The following is an 11,692-nucleotide window of genomic DNA, read 5'->3' as shown; positions in this document are numbered from 1 at the left end:
CTCTCACTCTGCTTCCAGAGAGGGCACTTATAAAGTAGCCCCAGTGATGAGTAACTTCCTTGTTTGCTTCTGAAAGTCCATAGTACCTGACAGGCCCCATTTAGTGATCTGACCCATTTATTTTTCAGTGCTGCATATATAGGAATGATATTATACAGATGGAGGTCTGGTGTGCTGGAGGTGTATATCTAAATCATCACAATTATGATGGCCAAACCTCTCCGTGTGGTAAGAGCTTGCTCATGAGAACATGCCCTTCTAATGCAGTGTGGCTCGTGGAGTTCCACAGCATGTTCCACTGTTGCCTTTTTCTTCAGTGCCTAAGTGCAGTCTGCAGATAACCTACTGGTCTGAGCATGCTGTGCTCTATCATGATTCAAGAAGCCTGGCAGATGGAGTACTGTTTGTGTGGACCTGTCCTGTCATCTGTCATGGCTGCAGCTTCATCTCATAGATGAGAGTAGCTCCATCTCATAGACAAGCTGCACCCCCTCAGGCTTCTTGCAAATGGCCAATGTGGCCCATGACTGGATGAAGTTTGGGTGCCTGTAATACATATAAACATCAATGGGAAGACCTGGGTCTGTGAATGGGAGAATAGGCCCCATTGTAAGATGGTACAAATGGTTGTGGGGTGTATTGTTTGTTTGGTAGGAAGCTGCTGTTTAGGGTTATTGCTGATAAATAGGCTACTGTGGGGTTTTTGTCTGATGCTTTAGTTTCAGACTCATCTTTATCCTTTACCCAGTGCTATCGATTTTCTCTCTCACAGGCTGCATGTGCCAGCTTCCCAGAGATGAGAGATGGTCAATGTCCTGTCAGAGAATGGTGCAAACCCAAAGTAAGTTACTGCAAGCCTGGCTTAACTGTTGGGATTTCACAATCTGTGGTTTTCTATTTAGAAGCCTCTTGGTGGGGGAGAGGTCTGATTTAACCAATGCTGTGATTGCCTGCTAGTTCTTAGTTAAAAATCTGGCAATATGGTACAATCAGCAGTTTTAACCAGTCTTTTTAAGAGCTGCATATTTGTCTGGCTCTGCACTCTTTAGCATCCTTGGGATTGTTCACAGCTTCTGGAAAATAATTCCAGGATTCCTTTTTGAGAAGATCCTTTGTTTTCATGGTGCAGTATGAACAGCATTAGTGTTATGTATGCCAGGACTGACAAAAGAGCTCTTTGGTCATCTAGTCCAAGCCCAGCCCTGTGTAGAGAAGGATTTGCCTTTACACTATCCCTCCAAGCATTCTAATTTCCTTCTGAGTGCCTCACTTCAATGGGAGTTAGGGACCTAAATACCTCTGAGGATCTGGAACCCATGTGTTAATGCACTGTGATGGATCTTCAGAAGACGGATGTAATCTTTGTGAAAAATCCCCCTGACTAAAGTCCATTTCCTAGAGGAGATATGGTTTAAATTAGCACATTCTGATCAGCATTTATCTCAATGTTTTTCAGATTCTGGAACCAGTTTGAGAACATATAAAATATTTGCCAGCACTAAACTGGGTTCACAAGCCCTCACCCAATTAGATTAACATAAGAAAGATGAACTATAATGAGACAGATCTCAGATGGTGTAAATTGACATAGCTCCATCTGGGTCAAGTGTTTCATTAAGACCTTTGGTGTAACTCAAAGTGTCCTTTGATTTCACGGGAGCTATGATAAATTACACCAGCAGAGGACCTGGCCCAGTGTTTCATTCAGGAGTTATTTGGATTGAATTTGACATACCTGCATAGGTAAATGTGGGCATATGGATGTGTGTGGATACAGATATATATTTGTGTGTGTGTGCAAGCACGTAATATCCCAAATACATATCCAGTATATGCATGGAGTAGCATCATTTTTGCTTTGTTGCAAGGGTTAGCTAGCATGGCCATAGTATTGTAGAAGGTCTCCAATTAAGCAAAGGTGTGTGATAACCAGAGTCCCCCAGAATGAAGTAAAGCAAGAAAAAGCAAATGATCTAATGGTGGCATCAAAGAGGGTATGAACCCAACTACCGCTTGCACTTGTTACCTCATTGCTCTTTTCTCCCTACCTGTATTCACTAAGGAGAAGGGAAACACAGCTTTGGGTGCAGTTGGCATTCATTATAATACATCACGGCAATAGAAATAATTTTTCCTTCCTAAAGCTTTTAAAGAGGTTAAAAAAAATCACATTTCATAATAATCTGTGCACCTCGAGAAAGGCTTAGCAGTTGCCATTGTAGCTGCTTATTATCAGCAGATTTGGAATTACTAATAATGGGGTAAGAGCCATTTAATTGTGTGAACCTGTAAATGCAGTTACCCTCTGACTCCTTCATTTATGTGTTCTAACATCAAAGGCCGTAGATAGAAGGTCATGGAAGAGAAGGTCAGTGATCTTCTTGTCAGGAAAAACCATAATGACATGACACAAAAAGGAAACTCCTTTGAGAGCAGAGGTAACATTTTTCAAATGTGACTGAGGAGCCTAAGGCCTATTTTCAGAAGTGATCTTAGGCACTTTAGGCCAGATTTTCAGAGGTTTTTAGGTGGCTAAAGATGCAGATAGGTGTCTAGTGGTATTTGGGAGCTAGGCACCTGGGTGCTTTTGAAAATTCCTACTTGCATTTTAGATGCCTAAATACCTTTAAAAATCAGACCCTTATTCAGTGGGACTTAGGATCCTAAGTCACTTAAGCACTTTGGAAAATGTTACACTAGTGCTTGCAATGTTCTCGAGCCACTAGATATAATGAAGGAGGTCAAGTAATGGTTATTGGAGGAAAAATCGCATCCGTTTAATGTTGTTGAATTTCTCCCTATTCACGTTGTGCATCTTTTGCTTTCTGCTATCGTCTCAGCCTTTATGGCCCCGGTAGCTTTATTGTGTTTTTTTTGTTACGTGACACAGAATCTTTTACAGGCTTTGTTTCACCTTTATTGCAAAATCAATGACTCTAAGGCCTTTCCTGATTGCCTCAGCTATAAATGAAATACAAATCTGCTGGGCTTCAGGCCCCTTGTTTTTGCGATATTGATCTTCTCCTTTGTCTCAGTGAGTGTGGCATTTTTCATGTGAAATAAAACTCCAGTTGTGGTTACTGGAGGTTACACCCTGCTGTCTGTTGGGGCCCTTTGCTAATTGCTTATTTGCTAATTGACTGCCCATGACAAGGAGACAGTGGTGTTTAAATGTCTGGATGTTTATTAACCCAATCCACTTGAACACACCTGCTAAATTTTCATTGGTTCACAGCCTGTCTTGAAGTTACACAAAAGGATCAACCAACACAAATCCTACTGTGTCTATAAAATAATGTGTATTGAAAATGTGCAGGGCTTTCTCCTGTTTTGCTCTGTGCGGTGAAATATATATTTAAATGAAATGAAGCCTATGCTTTTCCTAATGGGATTACTACTGCAGAAGTGCTCTTTTGGGCTTTAATGCTGGTAGTTTAATTATTCCTTGGCCTAGTAAAAGGTCCCCCATTATCATGCTTTAGCACTTCCCCCAGGGGGTAAGGAACTAGGAATGGGGGCTATTCCCATTGGGAGTGTGAACTGTTCTCTCTGATATTTACTCTCTAATATGATTGCTTTCCTGCCATTGAAGGGAATGTGTTTTACCTTCTATCTAAGTTTGCAGTGACAGGGCAGGGTACAGTGAATATTATTGGGAGCTCTAAGAAGAAATTTTTTATTACTTTCTGGTGTATATTTGGGCTGTTAGAAAATAGCCAGCCTCTTTGCTCCTCTTTGTATTTATGCCAAATGAAACTGAGACGAATGTATGGAGCTGGCAGCTGCCATTCCTCCATGCAGGAATTGAAGCATCTGCACTGTTTACGATGGAGTCACCTTATTTCCGCATCCCTCCAAGGCTGATGAGATGCTTTTGGGGGCACCAGGCATAGCAGGAGAGGTTTCCTGCATCCCTGACGGGTTGCGATTGCAGCACATCATTTTCAGCAGGCAGTCCCGGAACTAATTGGGGAAAGCACATGTGTTACAGGAAAATTCACTAGATAAGAGAAGAAGGCAGGCTGCTAAACACACCTCTCCTGGGTCCCTTTATGCCAAACTACTATACCAGGTTTTGCTTTACCCAGATGCTGTAACCTGTGAGTTGGTGGTGCTCCTGTGAGATGCAACCTGGATGCTTTTGGCACACATGTAAGAACTGCTGTATTGGCTCAGACCAATGGCCCATTTAGCCCAGTATTCTGTGCCCGATGGTGGCCAGTACCAGAGCTTCAGGGGGAATGTACAGAACAGGGCAATGCTGGAGAGAACCACCCTCGTCTCCCCCTTACCCGGCTTCGGGCAGTCAGGGTTGCCCTGAGCATGGGGTTGTGTGTCCCTGCCCATCCTGGCTAATAGCCATTGATGGATCTAGCCTCCATGAATTTATCTAGTTCTTTTTTGAACCCAGCTGTATTTTTGGCCATCACAACATCCCATGGCAATGCATTCCACAGGTTAATTGTGCATTGTGTGAAAAAATACTTCCTCTTGTTTGTATTGAATTTAATTTCATCAGATGACACCTGTTTTTTTAATTGTGGGAAAGGGGAAATAACACTTCTCTATTCACTTTTTCCACACCATTCATAATTTTATAATCTGCATTAACATTGTAGGTAGTAAACCTCCAAGGCAGGGGCTATGTGGACAATACCTAGCCCAGCGTGGAATGCAAATAATAATGTTCGCAAAAAGAAAAGGAGTACTTGTGGCACCTTAGAGACTAACCAATTTATTTGAGCATGAGCTTTCGTGAGCTACAGCTCACTTCATCGGATGCTGTAGCTCACGAAAGCTCATGCTCAAATAAATTGGTTAGTCTCTAAGGTGCCACAAGTACTCCTTTTCTTTTTGCGAATACAGACTAATACGGCTGTTACTCTGAAACAAATAACAATGTTGGGGTCAGACTGGTTAGTGCCTGATCCTGCTCTTTGCAGGCACTGGCAATTGATTGATAAACATCTGTCTGTTTGTTGTGCAAGCTCAATCAGGCAATTCATGATCCAGAATTTAGTCAGTTGCCCCTAGAAAATAATGGGTATGCAAAAGGATCGCTGGTTAAGGCCAGGTTGAAAATCAAGCTCCATCTCAATTTTATACCTTAGCCTTGCCTATTGTAAAGAAGCAATCAGTGGGATCTAGCATTTGACAGGAATCCCAATAGGATAGATATGCTATGCTATATTAGAATGCCCCATTACTGCTATTCCACTTCATTCCTATAAGCCCCTAGCTCTGTGAAGGCTTGTTTTCAATTGCTCTCTGATAATCTTCATGCTCTCACCTGTTTGTTCATGAAGATGTAGATAATTGGATTGTAAACTGTGGCTGTTTTGGAGAAGTATGAAGGCAGTGATGCTAGAGTTGGTTGGATCGGAATGTCTTTGTTTGTGGCAACCACCATGGCAAAGGTGGAATAGGGCAACCAGCAGATAAGAAAGGCCATCACCATAGCAATCACCATTCGTGTCACCTTCCTCTCGGCTCGCTGACTTGTCTCAGATTCTTTTTGTTGTGCTGCAACCTACAGGCAATGTAAGGGAAACAGCCTGCTCTTTAATATGTCACTGCTTAATTCTATAGGAAATACTGATGTCCTATAAAATGGCATAGGCTGAGGGAAAATTTGCTGGACAAATGGGTATGTGGTACACTTGTTAGCCACATGATCCTCCCTTCCTGTTTAGTTGCCTGTTTGTAGTGTAGAAATCAACCTATGTTAACATCACACAAACAGCCATGAAAAATTACACTGAAAACCTGCGCTTGCAATGGTGTCAGCAGTACATGTGACTGTTCAGACTGAAATATCTTTGTACTTACAGCTCGTAGTGTCATCAGCAGATTTGTATAGGAGAAGAGGATCAGACTGAGAGGAATAATGAAACAGGTAATAAATAAAGTCATGATGTAGCTGCTGTTGTTGCTGCCTCCGGTGTACCAGTTGGGACCACAGGAGGTTCTCAGACCTAGAACAATGAGATTTTAAACAATGCTAGGACAATCCTGAAGCATGATCAGGGACTTCAGTGGGAAAGGCACAAAGAGCAAATACCATCTACTGTTCTTGCTGAATTGTGCCTGTTTTCCGAAAGCAGCTCTCCAAATTCCAGCCAAATCACACAAACAACACTGGCGTCAGCCATGATGATTTCTGGCTGGCAGCACCATTATTATTAATTTACAAACAAACCACAATGAGTCATAATAATAAAATTAAAGTACATTTCTAAATGAACAGGTTTTTAATAGGCTTGTTCTGTGCTTTAGCCATTTTGCTGAGCTACTCTGGGTGCAGTGACTGTAGTCAGCGACAGTACTCTGCTGCTCCTCTGTTCATCAGATGTTGTGTTAAGCATATGCATAATAAGAAAATAGATGTTCTGCAGTTTATTGTAATAAGCAGCTAACTTTTAAAGAGTGACATGTGAAAGGAAACCCTGTAATTAATGAGAAAACAAGGAGTCTTAGCACTTGGAGAACAAAGACAGCCACACAGTCAAAGACAGCTGTAAAATCATTGTGGTCTCTCCCCAAATATGTCATACTTAAAAAAAAAATTCCACCAATGACTGAAGAAAAAACTGTGCCCATCAGCCATTGCTGAAGCTACAGACTTGAATGCTTCCTTTGAAGAATGTGACACTCATACCTTCTGGCACATAGCTGCTCCAGCCTAACATTGGTGGGGCTGTCCAGAGAAGTGACCAAATCCAGGTGAACGCACAGCCCATCACTGCATGTTTGTGGTGAAATCGGAAATCTCCCATGGGTTTGCAGATGACGATATACCTTTCAAAGGCCAGGATCGCCAAGGACCAAAGCCCCACAATGCCTGAGAGAGATCACTAATGGTTAGTATGTGTGGAATAAATTTCAAATTGCTGTGCTATTAAATAATCTAGCAGCTTTCTGTGCTTAACTGCTAAATCTGAAGTGCCAGGTTTTCCTGAGCTATATTACTTCGTCCATGTAAGGACAGCTCCATAGAATGAGCTATATTCCAAGCAGCTGTCTTGCAGGTGCTTGAAATAGAGATTTCAAGCAAACGGGCAAAACCAGCAGGGAAAAAATCTTTCACAATAACATCGTATTTTGATTACCATAAGAACAGCCACACTGGGTCAGACCAAAGGTCCATCTAGCCCAGTATCTGGTCTTCCGACAGTGGCCAATGCCAGGTGCCCCAGAGGGAATGAACAAAACAGGTAATCATCTAGTGATCCATCTCCTGTTGCCCATTCCCAGCTTCTGGCAAACAGAGGCTAGTGGCACCATCCATGCCCATCTTGGCTATTAGCCATTGATGGACCTATCCTACATGAATTTATCTAGTTTTATCTAGAGTCTTATCCTTATTTATTTTATGATTGCACCCAGTACCCCCAGCGTTTCTTGTTTATTTAACTCTCTATTAATTAATCTGGGGGTGTCTGAAAGGATACACTGTATTTCCTAGGACATACAGTTTCCATTTTTAAAGGCAGTTTTCACATTTCTCAATGGAGTTTAGCTAGGATGCCTTAACAGATATCAATACCACGTATGGTACTCTGTTTGATTCGCCAGCTGCAGGAGTGTCTGAAATGCAATTTCTCCACTGGAGTGTTTCCATCATGACACTGGAATTGGTGAATCATGTTCCTGATGCTCATAGAAATATTTTTAAAAATTGATATAAAAGAGCTGCAGAGTGGAATGGCATCAGGGCAAATGCCATGCACCCTGTTTCAGTGCCCCTTGCCCACACAGACACACCTCTGCTGGCCACTGATTGTTCACAGCAAAATGTATGAGAGCTTGTGTCTTCATTTTTATACCAGTACCATCACCAAAAACCTGACCATTCTGCCTTGTTAGCCCATGAACATCCAACCTAGCAGCTTGGGCAGCGGTAAGTGATGCAATCACGACATATAGCATTATGATAAATTACATGTGATATAAAAACATTCTATTTCTTCCTTTCCTGTTTTAAGCAAGATCAAACCTGAGGCTCTGCTCAACCAGTGTGTTCTGAACTCCCCAGGTGAGTAAGCACTTGCTCTCCCATTCCATGCCTGTGAGCATGTGGAATGATAACATGAATGATGCCCTGTCTTTGTTCTATGGTTTGAGAAGAGGCAAGGAGACATTTGATGGCCAAGGACAGCTAATGAGCCATAGTTGCTATGTCATAGTCTCTAGTCTTAGACCAGCTTTAGATCAAGTGCAGTGGCACGAGCAGAAGACAGAGAAAGAGACTAGCCAGCTGATTTCTGTAAACGTCCTTACCTGTTAAAGAGACCATGAAGCCTTCAAACTTGCACACCCTTTTGCCGAGCACAAAGAAGCCATTGATGTTATTCGAGAAACTGATAGTGCTTCCAAAGAAAGTCACCAGCAGATCAGCCACAGCCAGATTCACCAGGATGTAGTTCAGTGGGGATCTGAGTTTCTTGTACTTGATGGAAACCACAATGACCAAACCGTTCACAAAGGAGGCAGAAAACACTACGATGCCCATGAGCACAGCCACCGACGTGTAGATGCTTCTGGGCGCTAGGTGAGGCCACTGTGGACCGTCAAATGCGCTGGGAGTTCCATATTGCAGAGGAGCCTGAGAAGTGTTTGAAACATACATGTCTCTTCAAGGAGATGAAAAACTTACACCCACAAAGACAAAGCAGGTGACCTACCTGAAAGGACAGTGGACCCTCTTTATAAAACCAGGGGCTTAGGGACCCCAAAGAGGATCTGTAGATTAAAAAGGCTTAAGGTGTTTTAATACAGAGTTTTTATAATCAGCTCTTTAATCATAAGGGGATAGAGAGTCACTCACAATCTGATGGATGAAAGCTACATCATTTAAATGAGTAGATTTTGATTGTGCTTTTTCTAGTAATGTAGTTAAATGGCTGCAGACACATTTTTATAAACACAGCCTTTTTAGAGCCTAATCCCCACCAATGTTGTATTTGAGTTTCCTGGAATATAAATGATCACAATCTCTTGTGTGCTTATGGTCAGTGTTGTATTTCACTTGCATTTCAATCAGAGTTTGGGCTCTGAATGCAGGGATTGAAATACATGAATTCTGGTAATATTATTATTGTTAATTTGTATTGACAGTAGCACCTAATAGGCCAGGGCCACATTGAGCTGGGTGCAATACAGACATATCACAAAGAGAGGACCAGCCCCAGAGAGTCTGCAATCTACGTATAAAACTGTAGACAACAGGTGGCTAAAACAACAGTTGTGGGGAATGAAGCAGTAGGAAACAGTGAGATTATACCAATCAGCAGTAAGGGTCTCTCTAAGGGTGCGGGGAGCAGAATTGTCCTCGCTGTTGTAAGGCTGTGAATAAATACATTTGGTCTCTAATGAGAAAGACAGTGGAGTTTTTTTGCTTAAAGTGCTCGCAAGGAAATATGGTCTTGCTGACTGTGCACCAGTGGCCCTTTGTTAGGTGTTAAGTTAGGCTGGCGCACCCTGATGACTGCACAGAACACACGGTCATTAAGAAGGTCAGAGTTTCCTAAATGAAAGCACATCATCTTTCAATATATTGACCTGCAGTGGGCCCAAATGAGCTTCTGTGGTTTTGGCTCAGAGAGGCTCTCTGGCCTGCCTATACTGCAACAGGGTAATTGTGATTCTAAAGGGGGCATCAAGTTCTAACACAGGCCCTGGATTCTCCATTTCCTACCACTTGCCACCCCATCCCAAAATCAGAGGCCGTGACTGCATTTGGCTCATTTGGAAATTGATGCCAGGAAGCCCCAAAATGTACTAACACTGGGGTGAATTCTTTTAAGGGGCCACCGTGGAAAGAAGCCCTTCAGCTCTTCTCTGGCTGAAAGGTCAGGCACAGAGAGCAGTTTATGGCTCATAAGAATGGCCAAAATTGTAAACCAGGGAAGGACTGGCTTCATAGCTTGGTAATAAACTAGCTGGGCACACAAGGCTGTCCTATATAGTGTGTGCTTTGGTTTGTGCCATTGCTTATGCAGACTCCTTTTTGTGTTTTTTTTTTTAATAGGGTTTTTGAGACCAGAGCCTGCTTCAGCTGCTGAGGGGTTTGCAGCTAAATCAAACAACCTTGGTGTGTTTTGGATTGGAGTGTTCCTACTCCAGTGAGAGGAGTGTTAATAAGAGGTATGTGTGTGAGAGTCCAGCCTGAGAGAGAGAGAGAGAGAGTGAGAGCCCAAAGCAGGCCTGCTCACTCTAAGGTCAGTGGGGACCATCATAATAAGCTAGACCGCCTGCACATTGCAGGCCTCAGAACCTCACCCACTCATCCCTGTAATAGACTTCTAACCTCTGGCTGAGTTACTGTAGTCCGCAAGTGCTTGCCAGGAAATATGCTCTTGCTGACTGTGTATTTGTCTTTTAATACCAGTGTAGGTATAAGATTAAGGAGAGAGATAAATGAGGTTGGGTAAATCAGTTTTGCTATTCAGGAAGCTATAGATAATGAAACACACACTAACCCTTTGGTCTCGGTGGACCCAGTGCTCAAACTTGGGGTCTAGTTAGGTTTCTAAATGGCCAGTAGCGCTCTGTTTGCAACTGTAGATGTCTAACTTTACTGTTAGATGTTTCTCTGATGCTCATCACTGTAGTGTCTGAGCATCTCACACCTGTTACTGATCTTAGCCCCCAGCATTCCTGTGAAGAAAGGAACAATTGTCTCCATTTTACAGAGCAGGGAGGGTAAGTGAGACACTGTGCTTAAGTGATGTGGCCAAGATCACGCAGGAATGATTGTGACAGAACCAGGCAGCCAATCCACCTCTGCTGAGTCCCAGTTCAGTGCCTGAATTAGACCATCTTCTCCTTTGTATCTCACAACTGTGCAATGTATAGTTTCCTTCTTCCTGACTGTATATTAAGGGTTAGTCTACACTGGCAATGCTAAAGTGCTGCCACGAAGAGCACGGATCCCAGCGCTGGGGCACTGTTTACACTGGCGCTTTATAGCGCTGCAACTTGCTGCACGCATGGCGGAGGGGTGTTTTTTCACATCCCTGAGCGAGAAAGTTGCAGCGCTGCTACTTGCCAGTGTAGACAAGCCCTAACAAACAGCAAGAAAAGAACAGAGCAGAGGGCCCAATTCTGCACCCAATGCTACCAAATGATGTAAATGGGAATTTTAAGTGGGTAAGGGTGCAGCACCATTGGGCCTTCAATGTTTTTAATAGAGGTCACAGGTTAGAACTGAATTGAAAAGAATATATATGAAATGCATTACCTAGACTGGCATGGGTACTACAAATCTAGGGAGCTGTTCTAATGATCTGATTAAAGTAAGATTTATTGTCTAAACCTGCTGGGGAGGAAAAGAGAGACAGAGCAGAATACAAGCTAAATGCAACTTGGCAGCGTTAGTTGGGGAGGTCTTCACTGACTTTGAATGGGATTTGTGCACCTAAGTCCCTTGGGTACTATTGAAAACATCCTCCTTCGAGTTTGTTACTGTACTGTGAAAATGTCAGTGGGCATGTGAAAAGATATCTGCAACATTAATGCTCCCCGCCCACTATTATGGAGTGTTCACTGCTATTATTACTTGTCTAGTACAATTTTAAATATTTCAAGTGATGGGGCTTCTCCCACTTCCCCTTGGAGAGTTTTGCACAGTCAATGAGATCTTGATGTTAGGGTGTTTTTTCTGCTATTGAGCCTAAATGTTCTCTTCTAG

General features: G+C 42.7%; 1 protein-coding gene across 1 annotated transcript; it reads right to left on the bottom strand.

Moving 5' to 3' along the window:
* Positions 1-3,161: 3,161 nt before the first annotated feature.
* LOC125623745 (pinopsin-like) lies at positions 3,162-8,670 on the bottom strand. The gene is made up of 5 exons (XM_048823562.2): positions 8,281-8,670; positions 6,659-6,841; positions 5,830-5,975; positions 5,291-5,530; positions 3,162-3,963 (listed from the first exon to the last, which is right to left on the bottom strand). Exons 1-5 carry the CDS (start codon positions 8,627-8,629, stop codon positions 3,823-3,825), a joined length of 1,059 nt encoding a protein of 352 aa, XP_048679519.2. The 5' UTR covers positions 8,630-8,670; the 3' UTR covers positions 3,162-3,822.
* Positions 8,671-11,692: the final 3,022 nt, after the last annotated feature.

Source organism: Caretta caretta, chromosome 17 (genome assembly GCF_965140235.1).
Source record: "Caretta caretta isolate rCarCar2 chromosome 17, rCarCar1.hap1, whole genome shotgun sequence".
Lineage (NCBI taxonomy): Eukaryota > Metazoa > Chordata > Testudines > Cheloniidae > Caretta > Caretta caretta.
This window is presented reverse-complemented; position numbering and strand designations above follow the sequence as displayed.

Bases quoted from the DNA above. Each gene is read 5' to 3' on its own strand.
- LOC125623745 (XM_048823562.2), bottom strand. From the start codon at position 8,629: ATGTATGTTTCAAACACTTCTCAGGCTCCTCTGCAATATGGAACTCCC. The intron at 6,842-8,280 runs GTAAGGACGTTT...GATCTCTCTCAG, and splicing joins CTTCATGGTCTCTTTAACAG to GCATTGTGGGGCTTTGGTCC. The intron at 5,976-6,658 runs GTATGAGTGTCA...TCATTGTTCTAG, and splicing joins GAGCAGCTATGTGCCAGAAG to GTCTGAGAACCTCCTGTGGT.